The sequence below is a fragment of the Neomonachus schauinslandi genome, chromosome 5, assembly GCF_002201575.2.
Source record: "Neomonachus schauinslandi chromosome 5, ASM220157v2, whole genome shotgun sequence".
Taxonomy (NCBI): Eukaryota; Metazoa; Chordata; class Mammalia; order Carnivora; family Phocidae; genus Neomonachus; species Neomonachus schauinslandi.
Window position 1 is genome coordinate 37434863 of NC_058407.1, and position 26203 is coordinate 37461065.

General features: G+C 36.9%; 1 protein-coding gene across 8 annotated transcripts in view; it reads left to right on the forward strand.

Moving 5' to 3' along the window:
• The window catches only part of PPFIA2 (PTPRF interacting protein alpha 2), a 466996-nt gene that overhangs the window by 414267 nt on the left and 26526 nt on the right, over positions 1-26203 (forward strand). For 7 of the 8 annotated variants that reach the window (XM_044914754.1, XM_044914752.1, XM_021689859.2 and 4 more), the window contains 2 exons: positions 19135-19216; positions 22904-23104. In XM_044914754.1, coding sequence (XP_044770689.1) covers positions 19135-19216; positions 22904-23104 — 283 coding nt within the window. Of the gene's footprint in view, positions 1-7640; positions 7650-19134; positions 19217-22903; positions 23105-26203 lie in introns of all 8 variants that reach the window. The other variant, XM_021689861.1, reaches the window with a different exon arrangement.

Genomic DNA, 26203 nt, shown 5'->3' on the forward strand with positions numbered 1-26203 from the left:
CTCTAGAGTGTTTTCAAGAGCTCATATTTTGTTTCACCCCATTCCAAATTTTCAATTCCTGGGGGAAAGCATGTGATTGGCTCAGTGTGGAACCGGTATTTGTACTTGGATCCATCAGTTATAGTCGAAGGTTCATTTAATACAGATATGACCACAGGAGAACACTCTGGAGACTCAACTCAAAAGGATTTAATAAAGTAGAATAGTTCAGAACCTAAACCTAACGTTCTCAATATTTCTCTGAGAAAACGTGTCCCAATTTCCTACTCGAAATTTCACAAGCATGTCTTCTCTGCGTGCACTGAGCTAGAGCTTCCTTTGCCTTGCCATCCGATCCTATTACCCTGTCTAGCTCCAGCTGTGGACAATTGTAAAAATTCCCTAAACCTAAAAAGTAATAATAATAATAATAATAATAATATCCAAAGACTAAAGGCCAAAATGCATTGAAATTTTTTAGGAAAAAAAAGATACGAAAAATCAGAGTGTTTTAAAAAATATTTGTATTTAGATATATTCTGTCTATTTGGGGGAAGGAAAAGAACCCAGAATGAATAGGGTTGCTGTTTTGAGCTTACAGTGCAATGTTAATAGATTAGAATAAGTAGATCAGAAGCTCTGTATAGTCTCCATATTTTCTGCTCAGGAGAAACATTTTTGACATGGAAAGAGTAAAATAAGAACTAGTAGTAGGAAATTAAAACTTAAGATAGTTACATGTACTAGAGGAATGACCTCCTTTTCTAAATAAATCCATATCATTTGTCTTCATTGAAATATATCCTGGATTAATGGAATATGCAAATGATAATTTTTCATTCATTCACTTAATGCCTAGTATGTCTCAAGGACTGTGTTAGAAACTGATATTCAGATTACACATTTCCATTTTTCAAAGTGCTTGTAGACAGACAGAAACAAAAACAAATTATTGCACGTATTTCAGAGGCCATGATCACTTCTCTAAATCACTAGTTTTTGAACAGAATTTAAAAATAAAAGTGCTGCAAAGCCACCTCATGTTCTTATTTGAAAGTTGTTCTCCAAGCTGAAGACTGGTCACCTCATTGTTAGATTCCAAAATAAATGTATAACATTTATTAGATTATTTTTGATGAATAAGAAGGAGATTATTGATGACCAAGAGTAAATGGAGTCCTTTAAGAATAAGCTAGACAGGTAGAGGAGGGAAAATGCTGTAAGAACACCTTTATTGAGTTCAGCAAGGTATTTCTCTTACTTTGTAAATGGTATTTCTAAACATACTGGGTTGAAACTAACAAAATGGATTTATATCTGATGGGACCATTGTGATCTGAAAAAAAGAACTGATGACATAGAAAGTGCCTGACTCAGCTCTTTCACAAGTGATTTAAATAAGGGTATTATATTTGTGGAGGAATGAAGCTAGAAGGCATAGTTAAGGTTTTAGATAAATCATTTTATTTAAGGAAGACCTTTACATAGAGATCCAGTATCTCTATGATACTGAAAAGGTAAAGTTTAATAAGGATGTTTATATAATTCTCCATCCAATTTCATGACTACCCTTACCAGTTACTTGTGTATCGGAGGCTATGGTGTGTGTCTATGTATAGGGGGATCTTAACTGCAACTCCTAAGACAGTGGTTTCTGTAAAAAAAAAAGACAAGTTAGCAATGTCTGGCAAGGAAGTTAATGATTTTCAATATCCATAAAAGCAATTGATAGGGCCAACATTCTATGCGCTGCACAGATCATAACTGGATATTGTGTTAATTTCTGGGAAATATACTTGAAGTGGATATATTCAAACCAGCATCTACTCCAAGGAACATGACCAGTATCTTCATGATAAGACCTTGGACCAAAAGTCAGAGGTTGTTACAGATAAATTTGAGCTGAATCTAAGTGAGAACTGTTAGCAATCACATATCTAAGAAGAAAGAATTAACCACCTGGAAAGAGAGTCGTTCCTCATGATTCTGTCGAATATAGACCTGCCAAGTATGTGTATGTGGCAGAATTATTATATGGGGGATTCTCATTATGTAAGAGATTGACTTACATGCTCTTCAAATTGTCCCTACCCTGGAATTCTATGATTCTCCATATAATTCAGAGAACAGAACTCAGGAGAACCCAGGCTTTTTTATTTATTTATTTATTTATTTTTAACATCGCAGTGCCTGGCATATGAAGTACTGAAAACATATTTTCTGAATAACTGAATGCACGAATAGAAGCTGCACAGGGAAAGAACTCTAAAGAAAACCTAAGAAAAGAACAGATACCAGGGCAGTGATTTCTACTCAGATGACCAAACCAGGAAACTGGACTTCATCTTCGCCCTTGGTCTTCCTTGTCCTTATTTTTCCTCTATGCACCTCTGTTTACTATCATTCCATATACTATCTCTTTAAAATCTCTCAAATGAATTCATTTTCTTCTTTCCTTTTTCAGACCATCATAGTAAAACCATGTTCCATTCTTGCCTTCCTGTAATCCATTCTTCACACTTCAGCTAAAGAGATCTATCTAAATTAAGTTTCTGAACCTGCCTACCATCCTTCAATTATTACTTAGCTTCCTTAGGATAAATTCCAGATGCCTTTATATGGCCCATAAATCCCTGCATCATCTGGTCTCTATTTATCTCACCAGCTGTATCTCTGTCTACTTCCCATCTTGCATGTCATGGTCTTAATATATTTAATATCTGTTACTTATTTGTAATTACTCCTCTCTCCCTGTGTGCATATCTCCTGTTCCATTTTCCTCCTCATTCTTTGTATAACAATGATAATCATTATCTATTATATATGTAATAACTGTTTGATAATCACGTTGAGCAGTCACAATATTCTAGGTGGTGGTCTACACATTTTACATGCATTATCTCTTTTAATTTTCACAAAGCCTTCAAATAGCAGCTGCTATTTTCCTCCACCTATGAGGTAACACAGCTTTCCAGGGCCTGGGCCATACAAGAGGCTGGACCTCCAGAGCTTAGCTTTCCTCTAAATTATTTGGGATCTCAGGGTAAAGCTGCAATGTAAAACATGTGGCTGTCTGTCAGCTGGACCTTGAATATTCTATATAATTTTGGATGCTTAAATAGGGAGTCAAAAAAGAACTCCTCACTCTCTTTATACTCTAAAAAGGGTAGCATATTTTTTCTAGAGAATAATTAGTTTCTCATCTGACCTTATCCCATCTTTCAACATGAGCAACAAATATATTCAAACCAAACACCTTTTTTTTTTTTTTTTTAAGACCGGGAGGGGGATGTAGTTTCAAAACACAAGATGTAGCTGTGTTATAAGCTTGCTTTTTTTTTTTTTTTTTTTTTTTTAAAGATTTTATCTATTTATTTGAGAGAGAGAGAACACATGAGAGGGGATAGGGTCAGAGGACGAAGCAGACTCCCTGCCGAGCAGGGAGCCCGATGCGGGACTCGATCCAGGGACTCCAGGATCATGACCTGAGCTGAAGGCAGTCGCTTAACCAACTGAGCCACCCAGGCGCCCTATAAGCTTGCTTTTTTATATATAATTAGCCACACATAATATCTCAAAGTTTGGTATAAGAATAGTAATGATCACTAAATAAGCTATATAAGAAATTTAAATGTGTGCTTGAATCAATCTTAGGCTATTCATTCCAATAAAACTTACAAAGTCAGTATCAAACAGCAAGGATAATTAACCTCCTTTTTTAAAAGAAAAAAAAGTCACTAAATAGGGTACATTTAAATATAATGCTGACATCTTAATCTGGAAAGAATTATCCCCATTTGTTCCCACAAATATAGGATCTTATATTGGCTCTGCATAGGTTTTTCATAAGGTCTTTGAAGATGCTGTCTCTTCCAGCAGTTATTTAAAATTAGCCAGCCATCAAGCAAGGTTCTCTTCCTTGTTTCCATGTTCCTAAGAAGGGCAGTGATTATCTATATCTTATTGCTAGAGTTTTATTTAAAAAATAGTTCTATACCAAAAGATTTCCAATAAAAAATATAAGTATGTGTATATGTATGTTTTATGCACATGTATATACAAAAATATAATTAAATGTCTTTGTTTCAGATTTTACATAATCAAAACTTTAACCATGGGCCTGACTGGCTTAAATTTACTAGGCAAATGAACAGCAAAATTCTTAGAAGAATAAAGATTTCTTAACCTCTCTAAAAGAATCTCAAGAATCTCAAAGTTTAGCTATTTGAAATCGATATTAACTTTAATGAAAAGTTACTTCTGAAGTAGTGTGATGGTGAACCTTACTGAAAACTTCTGAACCATTTCCTTTCAATTATAAAGATCACTAGAAATATGCCTGAACATTTATTTATCTGTATCCCAGCACACTAGCCTCTTTCTGTCCTCTTCTTGCTTCCTATTTAGCTTAGAGTCCATGGGCATAATTTCAACACACTCAAAAATTCCTAAACTTTTTTTGCTCCTCTTTCATTTGGTTGTATCCACAAGTCATATTCACAGCCACCAATGAATTTTCTTTCTTCATGTCTGCGTTTGAACACCTCTATGCTGCCAGAGGACATTATAGCAGAAGAAGTTGAGCCAGCTTCATTTGGGAACTCAGCAGTGCCCAATAATTGCAGTATTTTTCTCCTACCAATTTTGTTTCTACTCTCTGCAGCTTTCGTTAGAGACCTCCACTGTCCTCAAACCTGCATCTTCTGCACATGAGCTCACAGTCTGCCTCAGATGGAGCGAAAAAAGAAACCAACAGGGTGCCCTAAATTATTTGCTGCCAAATACACACTAACACTAGTCCTTCTCCTGTTTTATTAGAGGAAAGTAGGATATTCTCTTCTTGCCTGAGCTCATCTCTTCCCAGTTTCTTAGTCCTGTTGTGCTGACTTCGCATTTGCTCTTATACCTTCAAATTCTGCTCCCTTCTGTATTTTGGCCATCAGCATTTAAACATTCTCAGGTTTCACCTATTCAGAGAAATCCTCTCTTTATTCCACGTTTCCACATCAGTTCCTACCCATTCACTTCCAAATCTGGTGTTAATAATTGATTTTAAAATCTTTCCGAGTCACCAACTTGAACCTAAAGAAGCGAGAGGCAATCACATTCCACATATGAAGCTCATGTAGTGGCTTATTTATCATGTGAAGTTTTAACATTCAAAGTTGACTAGTTTATAAACAGGCAAAGGCCCATTCATTCAGTAAGAGATCTAGAGGATTGAAGTGAGACAGCTCAAAAGTTTCAGGCACCCATTTTGGACTATGACATGTTAGCTGGTAATGTCTCCTTGTGTCTGGATGTATGCTGATGTTCCCAAGGAAAACATGCCAACAATTGGATTTGATCTTATTCATTAAATGGTAACTTAAAACCTGTTCTTTTTCTATATCAATTAAAACTTGTTATTTGCCTGTTACTCACAGAGGTCTTTAACTGAAGAACATTTATTTTTCACAGAATCTGTCTTGCTATTATCATAACCTTGACAATCTGGAGTGAAGAAAAAAAAGAATAATGAGGTTATGTGTTGTTGTAAATAACTGCTTGTAAGAAAGAATATAGAAAGAAGAAAAATTAAATGCTTTATCTAGATGAAAAAACTCTGCAAATATATACTCCCTCTGACATGAATTTATAGTATATTCCCACAACATATGTCAGAGTCCTTTATGACTCTAGCTTTTTGTCCTTTGCAGAACATCTTTTTTAAGTCATGAGCTGAAACACTTAATATTATAAAGTGAGATAACTGCTCAGTATTGCTTTAAATTAACTGACTATGGAGAACAAGAAAGTTCATAAAAACTGAGAAATCAGACAACTTACAAAAGTTGATAACAAATATATCAGAACTTTAAGCAGTACTTTTTGAGTGTCTCCTTTATGTATGTTTCCTCCTTATTTTCATAATTTCTCTTAAATTTTATATTTAAGGTATTTTTATTAGTATAAGTTTTCTGTTTTTGAAAATGACAAATGAAGATGTGAGGACTATTAATATTCCACTGTGTGCAGATTTAATCAACTTGTTTTATTGGAGAGCAATTCCTAGATAGCTGGCAGGCTGCAAAAGATGATTTTGTCCATGGGAATAACTGGCCCCAAATACTTTTGGCAATTTTCCTGGAGAGCTCAGAAATTGCCTTTTTTAAGAGCTCATCAAAGAGTTCACAGGTATGTTGACAGGAAAGCCATTTTAACCCCTTAGAAGTGATCTTTTTTGGTTTTAATGTTCTTTCTGTTGCATGTGTGATGTAAAAAAGATGCCTTAAATTTCTTAGAACATGGTGGTGCCAATGTGTATGGACATTTATGTTTTTGTTCATGTGAAAATTTGAAGAGCTTCCCACAGCTGTTCCAGAGCTAAGGCCAAAGAATATGCGTTCTCCAAAAGGCCTATCTAATAAAACAATACCCGGTTTCTCTGAATGAATGCGTTTAGATGAGGCACGTACAGGGTGTTCCACTGCACGTCAACCTTTACTTTATAATGATTGAGCAATAAAAATGGAAACTAAGTTGCCTAATTTCTGAGATACGAATTTCTGCTTCATATTTTGTTGTATTTAATATATTTTATGAGTTGTAGTAAAAGTTTTATTTTTTCAAAGAATTAGTCTATTGTGCTTGTATAGAAAAACTTAAAATGATATTCTCATGGCTTTTTGTTGAATTATCTAAATTCCGTTATTTTCCCAGTGCCACTACTATATCCAGGGAGCAAGAGGGCTACCTCAAAAACTACATTTAAATCAATGCTGTTTTGTGATGATTTATGGTAATATTTGTGAACCAACGGAGTTTGCTTTTTCCCTCAGAGCAACATTTATAAACATCTGTCCAAATAAATGTTCCTGTTGAGAGAGACCCAGTTGGCACCAACACCATTTGTTTTGCCCGCTCAAACAGAGGAAGAGGAAGTAGTGTAGCAGGAGGAGAAGGCTGATAGACTTCTTTTATTCTTTCTCACATTCTGAAGACTGGCAAATGTGTATTTATAAAAATAATAATTATTATTATGACATTTGTGAGCATATTAAAATTATGGACCCAGAATGTAAAATTATTTCCTGCCCCAGATTAAGGTGAGGAAGTTGAAAATCAGAACCTGCTAGTGATTTTAACCAACTCATGTATGAGAACTGGAACCCAGAGACTCTGACCTTCACCCTAGTGCTCTCTTAAGTCGCTGTCTCTGCAGGGGTCCATTGTACTTTGTTTTGAGCTCTAGCAGTAAGCATGTAAGGCCATATGAGGATCTGAGCACTCTTTTCTAAGTTATTGCTTCTATTTGTAAAACAAGCCAGGAGTGGCCTGAGGTAAAGAATGTTCTTTAATAAAGTGCCTAATTTCTTCCTGGGGTATACTAGAGGCTGGGAAAAATGTGGTCATGCATGTTTCAGAGTGGCTCATTTTCAAGAGACAGACTTACTAGTCAACAATTAGAGCTACCCTCAACCTGATCATGCTTTTGGACGCAGTGAGTATGTGTGTCATGGTGAAATTAAAAAAAGACACCAAGTCTTTCTCATATCTGAGCTTTTGCACATCTGAAATGATGCTCTTGTTTTATTCCATGGCTTTCTTTGGACTGAAATGTATCCATTAACATTTGTGTGCTTTTCTTTTCCATCCATCCTTCTCCATCTCATGAAAAGCACATCTGGGTAAGTTGAATGACAATGGCTGCTGAACATGTTTATTTTCAGCACCATCCTTTTTTTCTTTTATCTTTAGTATTTCTCTTTTCAGTTGTAACACAAGCTGCACTGCCTCTGACCTAAAATGAAAATTGTGAAGTGTATTCATTTCTACACCATAAAGGAATCATTGGTTCAGAGAAATGTTCACACTCAAATTAATGATGGTGGCCTTGCAGGCACTTCTGTTTCTTCAGTTCTATTAGGCACATGTCAAAGGCATTCCAAACGTCATTTCCTTTCTTCTCGAGTCATTCTCTAGGAGTTAGTATGGCACTCAGTGAGGCTTAAGTCATGGGCCACTTCAGTACTTTGGACAGTGCTGCATGATTGGGTCCTTCTGTGTGTTCCCTAGTGCTTTCTGGTTCCCCACCCGCATCCTCTTCCAGACACAGACTTCTGTGTTCATTACTAGAACTGTACTTAAATGAAGAGGGTTAAATGCTGGATCTTACCCAGTAGGACTTCTATGCCTAGTTTCCAAAGTAATCCTTGGTTTTGGTTGATTCCTTTGGTTGTGTGTGTTTTTTCCATTATTTCCTATACTACTGATTAATTTTCAAAGCTTTAAAATCCAAACAACTCAATCCTGCTCTTTGAACTAAAATTAGAACATGTTATTATCTATTCCTAAGACAAATTGGGCTTTAAAGCAAAACAAATTGTGTACAACATTTACAAAATATTTACATTGGTGTAAACTTCTGCATTGGTAGCATGGTGAGCTTTTAAAAACACTTTAGTTTGGGAGAGGTATTGCTTTTAAATTTAAAGCTGTATATATATATATATATATATATATATATTATACACACACACACATGTGCATATTTGGTAAATAAAATGGCTCCAATGAGATGCCGTTATCCAGGAAGCTAGGGAGAGTGCCCCTAATTTGCTTTATGGATATTTTATATGCCAATACAAGGTCATATACTTTGTAATATTACTTAGTTCATTACTATCGCTTATATTTGTTATACTTTTCTACTCTAATTTTAAGTTACAGTTACTATTACTGATTATTTAACAATGCAGAATTTACTTCAGTTATGGTAATTTATGATATTAAGGATATTAAGGATAAAGTAGGATATTAAGCTCTAGTAAGTGTTCTTAAAAATGCAAGGCGAGCTGTGGTTAGGGTAATGTTCAACTTTGCTAGCCAAAGTTGTAAGCTCTTACTTTTTAAAAATAATGAATATTCTAGACATTAGATTTAAAACATTGTTTTCATGTCATCATGTAATACCAGTCTTCTGTTTTCTAAAGACTTTTAAATTTCATGAGGAAAATAATCCCAATAATAAAACTTCATTTCCCTATCACTTTTTGAATGAAATACTGAAAAAGAATAAATGCATGATGCATTGTCATTTATGGACTTTAAGAAACTGATGTAATTGTCTTCATTCTAAAATTCAGATTCTTGTCATCTTGTACATGCTCCTGGAACTTAACAGTTTATGACCTCAAAATCACTTCCCTTGTAGAATGTCTAACAGAAAGCTTAGGAAGTTAAAGTACAAATATAGTGAAAAAGAGAAGATTTGAGGTGGAAAGATCATTCATTAAATTAGCAAACAGAAGATAAAATTTAAGCATCAACTTTCCCATGTGTTGCATACCCTTGAGTGAATGACATATTCTCTTTATTTATTGATACTACTGTCAACTTCCCGCACCTCATAAGAGCATGAGAAAATATGTATAACCTCAGAAGCACAAAACCCATGAACTTCAAAATCTGAGTTAAAGAGGGCTGAAAATTAGATGAGGCACTAAGGTAATCTAGTCTAAATGGTATCCAAATAACCTGAAAATTACCAGTTTTCCTCCAATAAGTCCCCAGTTTACTATCAGGAAGTGACTAGGGAGAACAGACCATAGAATCTTTCAAAAGTGAAATTGTTCAATAGAAAGTAATACAAGTCCCTTTAGTTTTCAAGAACAGCATGAGTAATTGTATTGCTCCATCACATTTGTGTGTGTGTGTGTGTGTTTATACCTTTTTAATGGTTTTGAAACTGATTAAAGTCAAAATAAAGTGAGGAAAGAAATTATGTAAATCCTAATTCAAATTCACAAATAAATTCCTGAGACTAAGCCCTCCATTTCAGAGCAGCTTGAAGGAAAAAAGGTTTCAATATGAATAAGCTTTGGTTTTAATGTAGTCAAACTATTTCAATTCCAAACAACCTAGCATGTGTTCTTAGAATCTAAATAAAACACGACTTAGATCTGTAATGGACTTTTAAGTGCACTTCATGTGAAAATGTGCCATAATACGATATACAAACACACATTCACTTGCACACACACACACAATCACAGTACATTGTGCTTTTAAAATCAAGTCAACCTTGTTAATGTTGAATTTGAAACTCTTAATTTTATGGAGCTAAATATGTATATTTAGGCAATCAATGTTCTGAAGCAGCTGATTGGGATTTTGACATTTCTGTTTAGAATAATTATGTGAGTTAAAATATACATTTTCAGCTTGCACATGTTAGAAAAAATGTGGGTGGCACCATATTTTGTTCATATTTGCTGACCAGAATTTCAAATGGTTTCTCAAATATGTAATGTAGATTTTCATAGAATTGATCAACAAGTCTAGATTTCTGAATAATAGAGTTATAGCCTATTGTCCGTTTGAAATTTGAGGTGATCATTTCCTACTTATCCTTCTTACTATTGAATTTTAATGGAATAATTAGTAATGGTGTGAAGTGAAGTGTAAGTAAATTTACTGCTAGTATTATGTAAGGGAGATTTATTCTTTGGCCTACACTGTTGAGAAAAGATTCAACTGTCAAATTATTTTGACTTATATTTTATTCTTGGTTCTTATTGAGCCACATATTTATTTCTTCTGGTTATATCAGTAACTAGTTACTTGTCATGTGCTACAGTAAATAAATAAGCCCTTAAGATAAATTTTTCAATCAGAGAATTACTTTGTATTACAATTACACAAAATCAATTGAGCTGAAACAAGTTACAAGAAATTCACCTTTTCCTTCCCAGTTAGATAAAGGAGACCAACCTCCTTCCTCTGACAGAGGTGCAGAACCTGACATTAAGGAGGAACAAGAAGAGAAAAGGCATAGCTTTTTTTCTCTTACAATGTTGAGGATTAAAAGGTGTGATAGTAAGGGGGTAAAGACTATACGTATTAGCCAGGAGGCCAAATAAATATATACTACTTCTAAATATAAACGAACCACAAGAAAAGAAAGTGGGAGACTATACTAACAATGAAGTGGATGCAATTGGTTTTAATGTAATCAAATTCTTATCGTCAGTTTACCCTCCTTTCTCAGTAATGAAAAATTCAAAGTATAATTAACTAAAGGATCATAGGAGGGTTAAGAAAGTTAACTCTGTGGCCAAGTTTTTGGGGCTCAAATTCTGGCTCTGCCACCCACGTTCTATGCTCCAAGTGACTTTTGCTCTTCAATGTCCTCAGCTGCAAATGAGTATCAATATGTATCTTACCATTGTGAAAATTAAAGAAATTATACATATAAAGCACTTAGGATAAAGCACTTAGGATAGGATAAATGAATGTTAGCTATTATTGTCTGGGATCCAAACCCTAATTTGTCTACATCCAGAACCTTTGTTCTTTCAAACCATGATATAGTATTTCTGAAGAATAGAAGTGGTTTAAAGACAAGGCAGCACGTTAGATAAACCTCTATTACAGTACATTGTAAATGAGAGGTATAAGAAGTGCAATTACTGGAGTTTACACAAGTTATACTATTTATATAGAAGAGAAATCTAATTCTGCCTGGGAGAGGTCTTGGAATCTTCACAGGAAGGATAAAGCATTAGCTGTGTCTGGGGACAAGTATGAGTTTGCCACGATTCTGATGCAAAGAAGGATGTTTCAGTCAGAAGAAAAAGATAAGAGTCACGGAAAGGGTCAAATAAAATGAGGTATTCGGGGGATGGCAAGTGTTTCAGCACTGACTGAGCACAAGAGTCTGGAGAGAGAGCCAGGGCCAGATTACTAAGGGTTTTTTTTCGATCATGCTAAGATATTTGACCTTTATTTTTGGGACAATGGGGAGGTTTTCAAGTAGGCGAGTCTTAACAAAAACTTTGTGTTTAGGAGGGTCTCATTGGGAGTTGGGAAAAGGTTGGAAAGGAGGGGGTACCAAACAAGAGACAGAGAGACTCTGGGAGTTCATTGCCATGATCCACAAATGATGAGAATTTGAACAAAAGCTTTGGTAGTAGTCAACCAATTTGCAAAATATCTTATTTAATATTAGAGAGTACATTTTTTTCTCTTTCTGAACAGCCAATATAGGTAACTGCTAAACAAAATTCTTATTCCTTTTCAAGATGTAGTGCACAGTTTGATGTTAACAAAAACAAAATACTTAGAATTCACTCTGTCATCAAAGATCCCAGATGGTTGTCAACATTGAGAGTTTTGTGGATTACAATATAACAACCATTCAAGAGATATTCTTAGCTATAGCATGGGAAGAAAAGCAAGAGACAGTGGAAGAGCAAACTCTGATCTCTAGGACTTTAAAGATTTTATTTATTTATTTATTTGAGAGAAAGAGAGAGAGACAGAGAAACAGCATGAGAGGGGAGAGGGTCAGAGGGAGAAGCAGGCTCCCCGCTGAGCCGGGAGCCCAATGCGGGACTCGATCCCAGGACTCCGGGATCACGACCCGAGCCGAAGGCAGTCACCTAACCAACTGAGCCACCCAGGCGCCCATCATCTCTAGGACTTTAGAGTCCTGGGTGGGAGAGGAGATGCACGCATGTGGTGCTAATCAACAATCACTATGAGTGATTTTTGACACTATAAGTATCCAGATTTTGAAGGATAAAGAGTCCTTGTGGAATGGGATTATCACAAAAATGAAAGGAAGGGTCATGATTTAGGCAAACAGTAAGATTCTGATAGTTGAAGAAGGGAAAGAACTTCTCAGCTCTGGAAAATGGTACTCACAATGATAGAATTAGTAATGCACAAATTATTTGCAAAAGTAGGTTCTCAGTCCTGGTTAGAAATGAAGATGATTAGAAAGGGAAATCAAGACTAAACCTATTTAGTATTTGTAATTCAGGTTGAGGGTTATACTTTAGACATTTAAGGAACCATTGGAGGGTTTTTAGAGGACAATGCTATGTCAAAAGTAACACTTCACATTCATTAGCTGCTTCCTTTGTGTGAGGTCCTGTTGTAATCACATTACATGTATTTTCTCAGGTCACTTTCATTGCAACCCCCTGAGGAAGCTACTGTTATCAGCTTTATTTTACAGATGAGGAAACTGAGGCACAGAGAGGTAAAGTGACTTGTCTGTGGATGCACAGCTAAGAAGAGGAGGCACCAAGAATCAAGCCTAAGCAATCAGACTTTAAAGGCCACTCTCTTACCTATTCTGCTAGCATAGCAGATTTTTTTTTATGCCAATATATTAGAAGGGTTAGAGGACTTGAGATAGGGACAAATTAAAGGGTTGGAAAAAAAAGTATGGTGGCAATGAGAATAGAAAGTAAAGAAAGATGAAATAGAAAACATGAAGGGGAAATGGGCAGGCATTAAATGTAAGGTGACTGGCACGGCCATCACACAGTCATATCACAAATTGGCAATCCTAAAATAGCATTGTAGGCTAAGTGGTCTGAGAATAAAGTCTGTTTTCACTGACAGTGATGAACCATCCATGCTGAGAAGAATATGAGAAAGGAGACTTTACTGGCCCTGTGGTCTGTGACTTTTTTGAGTAATTAATGAGCTTTATTTCTCAGAGTTTAACACTTTCTTGAACTTGTTGATTTACGAGTTGTGTTCCCCTACTATGAGGACATGAGGACAGGGAACTTTGCATGCCCCAGGATTAATCAAATTTGTTAGGTAGTCAGTCATCTGATTTTTTTTTACAGACCTACTATGTGCCAGGTTTTGTGTTCAGCAAAGAATAAAACCGACTAAATCTCTGAGTCGATAAAATGTTAAAGGTACTCTAGGTAGGAATGCTTAGTAATCTAGGGCGCTTATAAAAAGAAGTAGTAAATATTGCCTCAGGGGCGAGGAAAGGATGGCTTCAGAGAAGAAGTATTTTTGTATGTCTTGAAAATCAAGCCAAAGTGAGGGGGGTAGACAAGGCAGGGAGGCAAGAGGACATTGTTGAGTGTGAAAGAAACACAGCTCACAAATATGCAGGCATACTCCACCAATTAGGTCAAAACTACAATAGCTGAGGAGAGACATAAAACCAAAAAAGGAGAAGCCAGACATTTCCATTTGGATTGAGTCACTGAGGCAAAGTCATACTTGCTTACATTCATGTGGATTAAGAGTTAGAAACTACAAACCCAGCAAATGCCCTTGATTTATGTGCATTTGTTAGACACTCTTGATCGTTTACCCATAAATCCTTGGGACTGGTTATTCTTAGGGTGCCCACACCTTGTTCCTGTCCTCAGATCAGGCCTAGCATGCACAGTTCCCCTCTGTACCGTTACATATGGGCATGCAAATGACTCATACACTCAAGTGTTTCTCACCTGTTGGGCCTCCTGAGGTGTCACTTTCCAGTCACAGTAACTCAATGACACCTAGTTCAAGAGAGTCTGACACCTTTGGGGGAATCTAATAGCATTCTTCCCTGTAGATGAGAATGTGTTTCTTGAAAACACTCAACGATTCAGAAGTTTTTCTTCTTCAGTACAATTAGTACTTTTCTTTGAGTTTTCACATAGGTGATGACAGCCCTGAGCCAGATAGATTTTCTAAAAGGTACTGATATCCTCTAAAATCTAGTCTACATCTTAAAACAAAAATGCATACCCATAACTATAGTGATATATAAATTATCCTTTGGGAAAAGATGGTTGAATATTAGATTGTCTGGAGAGAAAAAAAAAAAAAGAGAAAAACAAAACTATTTCTTCAGGTCTAAAAACAAAGACAGCAATTTCCAGACTCACACGTATACTAGGGAAAGTTGATCACAGCCTTGCTCTGGAAGAACTGACACTTGACCTTTTGAAATGTTGACTCTGGAGTACAGAAAAAATTCATACCTTTCCACACACGGACTGGTTCAAAAGAGAACACCAGTATATTAAAAATGCCTGTTTGTGACAAATCAGTGTTTTATTTAGTATTTCCTAAACAGTTCAGGTCACTATTTCTCTGTCAGTGACACCAAAATATCTCATGAGAAGAAGCATGCCCCCATACAATTAATGTTGACCCTTAATATTATCTGTTAGAAAATCACAATGTATTAAACTCAGTGATTTCCAATTATTATAGTTTTGCCTGTATTATGTTTTTTAACATTGCTTCTATCTCATGCCATACACCCAGATATATGTCTCTTATAAATTCTGTATAGTGCAGTTTTTTAAGATTGAGAAGAATTAAATGTAATGTTGCTTTGAGAATTTCAGTGCATTTCTTTTTTTTTTTTTAAAGATTTTATTTATTTATTTATTTGACAGAGACACAGTGAGAGAGGGGACACAAGCAGGGGGAGCGGGAGAGGGAGAAGCAGGCTTCCCGCGGAGCAGGGAGCCCGACGCGGGGCTCGATCCCAGGACCCCGGGATCATGACCCGAGCCGAAGGCAGACGCTTAACGACTGAGCCCCCCAGGCACCCCTTCAGTGCATTTCTTTACACGGTTGATTCTACCCTCAGATTAAGGGAAAACGCATCTGCAGTTAAAGTCATGTAGCACTCGATTCTGCTGCAAAACCCAGCCTTCCACCTCTTATCTGGCAGTTTCTCCCCTGTTTCAGCTCAAAGGTCTTTACATGGGCTCCAGCCCTGCCAGTTGGGATCCAAAGGACAGAATCCAGTGAACTAGAACTCCCTTTTCCTATTATCTGAGCGTATTCTTACTAAAGTTATTGTGGTTACAAGAGTTTGCGATTTAAACAAAACAAACAAAGCAAAAACAAAGAAAACTTTTTCAAGGGCCAAATTGCCCAAAGATTTCACAAACAATTGTGCAATTAAATTTCCATTAAGACAGAAAATAGAACTATCTGAGCACATTGGATTGCGTCTTAACCACACTGCTGTCAGGGATCCCATCCCATGCCAGATCACACTCGGGATCAGCCAGAGTGGGTGTTACTCTGACAAATTGGCTCAAGAGGAAACAGAATTTAAGGATTTTTTTTTTTTGAAATGAAACTTTGAATGGTGTTGTAATCCAAAATAGAAAAAGATACTTGGACTACAAAAAAATATATCCGTTATGGGGCTCAGTTTACTCTAACAAGAAGTACCTAACTGCGAACACTGGCAGACGTGTTCAACATTCACAGCTATATATTGAGCACCTTGTCTGTGCCTGACCTTGTTCTAGATGCTTCTAATTATCTCTAAACAGAATATGTGAAAACATTGGTCCTCCTTGAGCTTATATTTGATTGGGATATAATAGACTGAGGTGTAAATGATACTCTGTGTTCGAAGATAAGTGCTGTGGAGAGAAATAAATCAAGGAACAGGGATAAAGAATGTCTGGTGGGGGTCGAAGGAGGGAGGGGGGAGACACTCAGAGAAGGTGACATTTGAGTAAATATTAAAAGTAGTGAGGGAGTGAGCCATGTGGAGACAGAGGGCACAAGCATTCCACACAGAGAGAATAGTGGGTACAAGGGTCTTGAGGCTGAAAGGCCTGTGCCGTTTCCAGGGAACAGCGAAGAGGCAGCATCATTGTGTGAGGTAGCAGCTGAATCAGAGAGTTGAAGAGGGTAAGAGAGTAGATCCTAACTGCCGCTTTGCCTTTTATTCTCAGGGAGACAAGGAGTGATTGGAGGGTTGTGAGCAGAGAAGTTACGGTATCTGACTCAAGTTTGAACAGGTTCACCTGGCTTGTGTGGTGTAGTATTTTTAGAGAACTAGTCAGAAGTTTCACAATTAAAGTGTTCCAGCTTTTAAAAATGGCTTTTGTACAACTCCTATAATTCACCTCTGACAATGTTATGTGCTTCCTAGGTGCTGAGCGCCTATTTACTTGCCTTTTTACTAAATGTAGCAAAAAACGGCAGTAAATGTCTGTTTCTTCCCCTTTACTGCCACTCAGCTGCTACATCACTGAAAGTGTTTCTTGCCCTATTGGATATAACATTACAACTCCGAATAAGGCTCCTCAGCTCCCTGGAGGCCTGCTCTCCACTGGCTTGCACGTATCCCATGCCGAGTCCTTCCTCTGACCCCCTCCCTACCTTTACTGCTTATCCTGCTTAGAACGCCTTTCCACAATCCCTTCAAAGCCAGCTTGGTTGCCACAATCCTTCACCAAGTATTTCCATTGCTTTTGACCCATATTCCAAAATCCTCCCGCTCAGAACGTACATCACCGAGTTTTAGCATCTGTTTGTGTACTATATTGTGTTTTTGGACAGTTCATGTGTTTGCTTTTTCTATCTAACCGGGGATCTTGTGAAAAACTGGGGCCATGCCTGTATTCTCACATGGGACACAGGTCTACGCTCACAACCGGTGCTTACAATGAGTACCTTATGGTTGGTTGGTTGACCCTTCAACCCCTTTCTCTCAATACCAGTAGCAGTGAGACTAGGCTCCTTGAGTCTGTTTTTCAATGAAGGAATGTTGGGAAGCCCGAGGGAACGGGGGATGGTACAGCAATCCAGGTGAGGAAGCCCCTCTAGTTTTCACTTTGGATTCAGGGCACCCGTCACTCTTCCCTGTCACAGGTGCTGAATAACTGACAGGTAGAACTGACCTGTGCTTTCCTTGCTAGTCCCTCAAATGAAACAGCAGTTGATTTATATGTCTCTTCAGCTGCTCTAACTTCAGTTTTTGTTTTGCCTCTTTGTTTCTTTTTTCACACTGATTATTTGTTGGCAGCATCCACTGCAAATATAGAAGTTCTCACTGAATAAGTATTTTCTCTTCCTTATGATTTTCTTAATAACATTTTCTTTTCTCTAAATTGACTATAAGAATACAATATAAAATATATATAACATGCAAAGTATGTGTTAGTCTACTGTTTATGTTGTCAGTAAGGCATCCAGTCAATAGTAGGCTATTAGTAGTTACGTTTTTGGAGAGTCAAAAGTGCAATGCAGATTTTTTACTGTGTGGGGGGGGGGTGGTTCCCCTAGCCCCCGTGTTGTCCAAAGGCCAACTGTATCTTAACATATTATAATAAGCAATTGATTGTTTGATGGTGGGAAATAATCAAATGCTTCATTTTGGAGTTCATATATGATATTACTGATAGATTCCTTTTTTTTTTTTAAAGATTTTATTTATTTATTTGAGAGAGACAATGAGATAGAGAGAGCATGAGAGGGGATAGGGTCAGAGGGAGAAGCAGACTCCCCGCCGAGCAGGGAGCCCGATGCGGGACTCGATCCCAGGACTCCAGGATCATGACCTGAGCCAAAGGCAGTCGCTTAACCAACTGAGCCACCCAGGCGCCCCTTACTGATAGATTCCTAAGCGTGAAAGATAACACATTCAAAAGAGCAAATAATATACTACGTTTTTATCATTTGTGTGCAAGATCAAAATATACTAAGGAACAGAGAATATATTTTCCAGTATAGTCCCGGTCAGGTATATATCAATTTGAGTTTCAACACATATTTGCTATTTCAACAATGAACGACTCAAATTGGTTTTGTAAATGGATGTCAGTTATAAGGCTCAGGAGTAGAGACAGTGATTAATAATGCATTTGTCAAGGCTCTTTACAACATTTTTCTATCAGAAACAACCATTTGTTGTCATTGAGGTGTTTCATTTTCATTAAAAGCAGGAGTGATTATAAATGAAAAGGAATGTACTATTGAATTTCACACCTTACATTGCTTTCTAGTGATAGAAGTTAATTTCCCTCTGAGTTCTCTTTAAATGAGAGGTAATTTCATAGACTAGATTAAAAGAAAAAAAAACCAAAAACTCAGAATATAGCTACCTGGACCTGGAGAGCATACTAAAATGAAGCATGTGTCTTGAATGGGACTAAAATAACCAAATTTATCTACTGCCTCTATATACAGACATTTTCTCTATCATTGAAATCGTAAGGAGAAGTGAGCAAGGCAGATGGAAGAAGCCTCATTTAGATCCCGTGATGTATGCTTGAATATGCATATGTGGGCTATTTTCTTGTTAAAAAGATAAGATATTTGCTGATAATAGAATTCAGCTTTTTAGTCCATTAACATTTAATGTTTGAATTTTGTGAATAAATGTTGGGAGAAACTATTTTTAGATGTCCGTGTTTCACTCATAAAATCAGTGGGTGATTTCCATGTATTACTAAAAGGAAGAAAGAATTCTGTTATTCTGTATTATCTCAGAAAAAGTTTGTAAAGGATTATTGGTTTTTTAAAAATATTGTCATTAAAAATAGTCACCACTGTCTTTTTCAATGCTACATAACTAATAATCTCTGCTGTGTACTTCAGGCATGAACTTCTAGAAGAAGCTCGGAGGAAGGGATTACCTTTTGCTCAGTGGGATGGGCCCACTGTGGTTGCATGGCTGGAGGTAAGAGAATTAAACCAGAAAGCTCTTAAATTCATCACTTCGGTTTGATACTTTTTCTAGATACAGGTAAGGATGGGTTCCTGAAGTCACAGCTTTCGAGTAGCCTGGAGTAGCTTATAAAGGGAATATTTGCTTTATCCAGGGGCCTATGGGCATTGTTTGGATCTTACTGATACATTCTTGTGATTGGGGCAGAAGGAAGCACCTAGTGGGATAAAAGGAAGTTTCTCTAAACCTCACCATCTTCATGTCCAGAGAAAGAGAAGACAGCTATTGAGCCACACATCTATTGTCGCAAGAAAACATCTGTCCCCATCCATCAGTCCAGAGTTCTTCCTCATCAGCAGGTTACAGAGAAGAGCCATCTCTATCTTCAACACTTCTGTGTTTTCCAAGAGATCACTGTCAGCTGATTGCACAGAGAACCATTCCTTTGCTTGGAAATTAATTCTAGAACCTAATTCTCTAAAGCCTAGAGTCCAGCTAGGTTTAGCCACTTGGAATAAAGCAAGAGAATACTTAGCCCCTTGTTCTCCTCTGGGTCTGAAGTGAGTGTTATAATGAAACAAGAACTACATTCAGCATTTTCTACAGAACACTGGGACCGGGGGGGGAAAAAAAAAAAAACAGCACCTGAGCAGGGTGGGGGGCAGCAGGAGCAGACTGGGACAGTGGAGGAAACACACATTTGATCACAAAAGACCCCTTCGTACCACGTATTAATAGTGCTCACTGCCTATTCCATTTAGTTCTCTAATGTGGGCTGCTAGCAGCTGCCGGGAGATGCCAATGTCAGGGCAGAGAAGAAAATAGGCTTTTCTTGCCTGGCAGAGGCTATTGGAACCATTGTTTTAAGTGGTTGGAGATGATGAAATCACTGACTTTCATCATCCTATCAGATCCAGAGCTAACAAATTAATCAATGAGGAAATATGAAAACCCATTTTAGTTTAAAAACTAGTCTTATATAGATAGATATAAAGACATACTTTGCATTTTTTCTTAGACTGAGTGAAAGAAGCCTGGTCTTGCTTTATTTTATTTTCTCATATCAGTCAGGGGATTTTCAGCATATTAGTGATCAGAGCTGCTTCTTCCAAACGTGCTTTTAAAATTATGATACTTTAAAAATCAATTATAAGGCAACATGCTTAAGAAAGCACACCTTAAAATTGATAGCAGTTTTTTTGTTCAGTGTCACTCCAATAAAATGAGCTGCAGTTTGACAGAGAGCTGCTATTTTGGCAAGTGATGAACAAAGCCTTAGATGAAAAAAGCTTTATGACATTAAGGAGCTAGGAAATGACAGGCAGTGAAATTTTGTGCTAATTAAACCTATCCTGAGCACACAGAAGTTGCTCATAATGTGCTTCCTAAAGTGACTCAAATTATAAAATGGAATAAATAAGATGAGTGAGCAGGGTGATCCAATGACGGAGAGCTCTTAATTTTCCACCTCCTTTAGTGACTCCTCGTGTGCACAGCCTGGTAAGAATGATGTGCAAACATAAGACTGATGCTTCACACACCATTTATCAACACCAGAAACTTTTTGAAAGTCTAATTAGGGATGATACCCATAACAGTGTATTGGCAAGCATTTGGGTAATATTATTCAGTATAGAAATCTAAATGTCTTAGAAAGGGGGGGGTGAAAATCATTAGAGTCCAGTGAAGGTATATTTAGATGTTTACTTATTTTGCACAACATGAGTTTATAAACTAAGAAGTCCCATCTTCCATCATATCTAACGGTGCCTGTCAAGGTGAGGTCAATACCTTGTGCCGCACCTGCTGGAAGATAGTACGAACTTCTCAGTGATGGGCTATACTTAGAGCCCCTCTCCCTTGTCTTTTATCTCTAATCACAGCCCAGGCCACAGTGACTCAAAGATTTGGCTTTCGGTTTGTTTGTCTGCTTCCCCTATAGAGACAAGTTAGCCTCCTCATACGACAGAATTTTTTAAATAAAAGGATATCTGGTTAGGTTAGTTAGCTATTACCATGTAACAAATTATCCGAAAACGTAACATTTATCTTCTTCATGGCTTCTGTGGGTCAGGAATCTAGCTTGGGTTTCTGATCAAAGTCTCTCACGAGGCTGCAATCAAGGGGTCAGCCAGATTGGCAGGCATCTCAAGGCTTGATGTGGGGAGAATCCACTTCCAAGCTGACTCTGGTTTTCACAGTCATGATTCAGTTCCTTGCCAGTGGCTGGCCAGAAACATCTGTTCCTTGCCACGTGGGTATCTCCAACAGGGCTGCGCACAACATGGCAGCTGAATTCCCCCAGAGCTAGAGCACTGAGACTAGGGAGGGAGAGAGGACTAGCAGGAGTGAAGCTACCCTCTTTTTGTAACCTCATCTGGAAAGTGGCATCCCATCACTTCCACAATAGTCTATTCATTAGATATAAGACACTGGTTTCAGTCCAAACTGAAAGGCAGAGGATTACACAAAAGCAGAAATATCAGGAGGAAATCCCTGGGACCCATCTTAGAAGCTGCCTACCACAGTGCCCTAGAAGTAATAAAGCTGACTCTCTTTGTTTTACAAATGAAGAAAATAAGCCAAGGTTTAGAGAAGTTCCAGGACTTACCAGTGACAGTGAAGCAATTAGAGCCCAGCCTTCTGGTCCAGAGCTCTGGGCATTGATGTTTGCTGATTTATAGCTTGTCTTCTTTCTCTTATTCTCACTTCTCACTCCTTTTGCTCAATCTGTTCATATCAACAAATAAAATAGTCCAAAAAATCACTATTTTGGACATTTAAAGACCAAGATTTAAACTGCTCACTTGCCTGTGCCCTGCTTCTTATTCATAGCTAATGATGGGGGGGGGAAGGGGAAATGGAGAGAATATTCCTTTTTCAAATGTGCGTAATTCAAATGCTACAACACCATCCATGTGAGTTGGCATTCACCCAGCGCTTAAGATGTGTGCAGACACTCTTTACCGATTCCATTGTCTTTTAAGAGCATCATAGCAAAGTTGAAAAATTGGAATCCCTAAGTTCTGATGCATTATTCATTTTCTTACTCTCTTTACCTAAAGTTTTCCAGATGTTTGTAACTTCAGTGTCTCCCTCTAGCACATCATTTTATCCTCCAAAACTTTGTCCATGCAGAACATCAACTTAAGTTCACACAATTATCGCATGCTATAGGTAGGTATGTGAGAAATGGGGCTTAACTACAATACAGGCTTGGATCAAAATCACATGGCTGGAGGTGGTAGAGCTGTCTCTTTCTGCGACAGAACTTCTTTGCCCTCAGAATTCCAAAGGAGATTGATAAATTGAATTCACGCATTAAACAAAGTCGATTGAGCCTTTACCAAATGCAGCTTGTGGCTGTTCTTGTCCTTAAATCCAAGGGGGCGGGGGTGGATTTGGTGATGTGCAGCTATTATGTTTAACCTAATAATATAAAATAGTTGTTAAATTGCACACCCTAGAGACCCAATTTCAAATCTTTAGTTCCATCACTGCCTAGCTGATATTTTTCAATAAATTGCTTAATGCCTTTGTGCCTCTATGTCATCTGGGGAAAATAATAGCATCTGTCTTTTGGGGTTTGAGCAGTAAAAGAGTTCATACGTGTAAAGTACTTGGAATGGTGCCTAGCACATAAGAGACACTATTAACTCTTAGTATAATCTGTGTGTGTGTTTTTTCCCTATCCCACAGCTCTGGTTGGGAATGCCTGCTTGGTACGTAGCAGCCTGCCGAGCCAACGTGAAAAGTGGAGCCATCATGTCTGCTTTATCAGACACTGAGATCCAGAGAGAAATCGGGATCAGCAATCCCCTGCATCGCTTAAAGCTGCGACTAGCAATCCAGGAGATGGTTTCCCTAACAAGTCCTTCAGCTCCTCCGACATCCCGAACTGTGAGTCCGCTTATGCTCCTTCCCTCTCCAGTGCTGGGCAAATAGCAGCCTCTCTAAGTCCACAGAGCCAGGCTGTGGCAGCACACATTTCAATGTCAGCATGAATTATTCCGAAAAGACTCAGCTTGCTCTTGATTAACCTTGCTGCTACTTTTAATAGGTTTTCAAGTGAGGAGCTGTGATTCCGATCAGACTTGAAGGCTGTGACCAAGATAGACTTTTGAGCTAGTTTCTAACTAAAGTCTACATTTTTCTCCCAGGCAACAGTATCCCAAGTTTACTCTTTTTTAGGATGTTCCCTTTAAAAAAAAAAAGAACAGGAGATGAGCTGTTGGCATTAGTGCTTTCTGAAGATGCAATGCCGAACTCACTACTTCTTATGCAGTTTTCATAATTATGCAACTATGCAGATATTTGATATTTTATAAATACCAAGTGGCAAACCTTCCTTCAAATTCTCTTTGCTTCTCATTTATAAATCCCTATTCTTCTGATAATTGTGTCCCTATCCTAATGCTAGGAAAGAACAAAATGTCTAAAAGAAAATGCATGCCAGATGACAAATTCATATACTAAGAACAACTCCAAATAATATTCATTCTTCAGTCCATTCCTGATTTATATATATCTTTTGCTGGTAACGGATATGATTTCTGATGTTAACTGAATTTCTCTGGTCCCATGTCTTATGCAGAATAACAAAATATGAAAGAATGAGGTAAATTTGAGATGTGGGTAAAAGATAGAAAAGTGGTTATTACTTTATTGCAGTTTTCAGACACAAAACTAAACTTGAATATAACTTTTTCTCTGTGGCCTTCAACAGTCTGAAAGAATTGGCTTCATGTTTATTGCACCTATCTTTACATTCCTTCCCACCATACTAGATTCTAATGCCAGAAATACCAGGTCAAATTTAAAAAGGTTTTATCTTTCTTGCATAATTCCATTTTAACTTCTTCTAAATAAGATGTAGAGAAAAGATAATTTAACAAACGTTATGTATAACATTATTTTAAAATCTCTATAATGTTGTATCCTCTAGCTGACGTGTTACTTAAGCTAAGAAATAATACAGAATATGTTTAACATAAAAGCTGAGTAGGCCATTAAAATAGATATTGTAAGCCAAATTCAGATCTGATAGAGTTTAATTTCCAAGTGAGAGCAAAGCATCACAGCTGGTTTGTATCAACACTCTTTTCCTAAGAGCAAAAGCATACGTGGTTACTGAAAATGCAAAATTGGAGCCTTTGAAGTCCCAATTTCAAGAGGAAAAGCAGAATATATTTTATGATTTTTATTTAACATCCAAATCCATTTCTTAATGGAAAATAGAATAATTAAGCACTATTTTTCTACAAATACCTAAGTGAACTTAAGAAATTTAAATCACAAACTATTAAAAGTAAGAGCATACTCAGTTGTTTAAAGAACAGTCAAATGTGGAGAGAACTTACAATGAGACTCTTCGCGATCTAGCGATCCAGCCTCAGTTCACCTCAAAGGCTTTATCTCCCCAGGACAGGATCCCAGTGACACAGAACTACAGTCAGCTTGCTAAACTTTCATGCTTGTGGGTGACTGTGAGCTTTTGCAATTGCTCTTCACTCTGTCTGGAACATTCTTCCCACTCCAGGATCACCATCCTTCCCCAACTCATCCTTCATCGAATGATTCGTGAATGTTTTTCCTGGAAAAAGCTTTCACTATGCACCAAAATCTGGTTTTTCCCTTCCTGCGTTACCACTCCATATACTTATAAAAGCCAATTAAAATTTTTTCTTAATTTATCTTCCACTAAAGCCAACCAAGGATATTATCAGTTTTCCATGGCCTCAATTCAGCGCCAGGCAAATTATAGAGAGTAGTCAGTAAACATTCATCTTAAGAATGGTGACTGTACAAGTCACTCCACCAACCAATGCAGAGGCTGTAAAATCTGTATGGCCTTGACTTCTATGCCCTTCTACCATAGGACAGCTATGGTAAAGAAAGTAAGACTTGCTCACCACTAGGTGTAGTAGGAAATGAGATAGTTTAATTCCTCGATGTTAGGCAGAAGCAAAAAGTTATGGAATTCCAAAGAAACCTTCTTTGGAATTTGAATAAGCCTTCAAAAAGGAACTAAGAGTTCAAAGACAGGTAATATATTATTAATTAATTATTAAAAATTACTAATTTTGTTCAATATTAACTTTTGGATAAGACACCTTTTCAGTCTATTTCTTTTATCTTTTTATAAAGATGAATTATTACACATCATATATTATTTTATATTTTTCTTTTAAAACTTAGTAGTATAGCATGAATATTTTCCTCGTATTATTAATATACAATTACAATATCATATCTAATTGCTGCATAACTCCTTCATGGAAATACCATAATGTATTTAACCAAATCCCTAATGTTGTACATTTTGCTTATTTAACAATTTTCATTGTATTCACAATACCATAGTGGACGCACATATAGCTATATTGTTGCATAAACTTTTTCCATAGCAATATTTATGTATAGGGCATTTATATTCTTATTACTTTTAAATCTAAATTGCCAAATTGTATTGTGTAGCCTTTTCTTCATCCTTTTGTTAACATTGATTGTTACATTGCTTAAATTTATATTTTTAAAATTACTACTAAAGTTAAAATGTTTTCATATGCTTATTGATTTAGTATTTAAATGAATTACCTATTAGTAATTTTTTCCATTTTTCTAAAGGATACAGGAATATTCCTCTTTCTACTAATGTGTAAAAATTCTTTATTCAGAGAGGATATATACCCTTTACCAAATACTGATGCAAGTTACGTAAAAGATAAATTATATCTATTTGTTATAATAATAATCTACTGAATACTTTTTCTTCCTTTTACTCCACCACATGGAAGTATTTACTCATTTCTAATACATTTTAAATATGATTTGCTTTGCTTATAAATTTCTAGTAATGAATCCACCATATAAAGTGAAGACTAAAACATCTTAAAGTCATCACCTAAAGTTATATATTAGGATTCACATTTTATTTTATTTATTTATTTAATTTTTATTTTTAGAGGGGGTTGGGGGCGGAAGGAGAGGGAGAGAGAG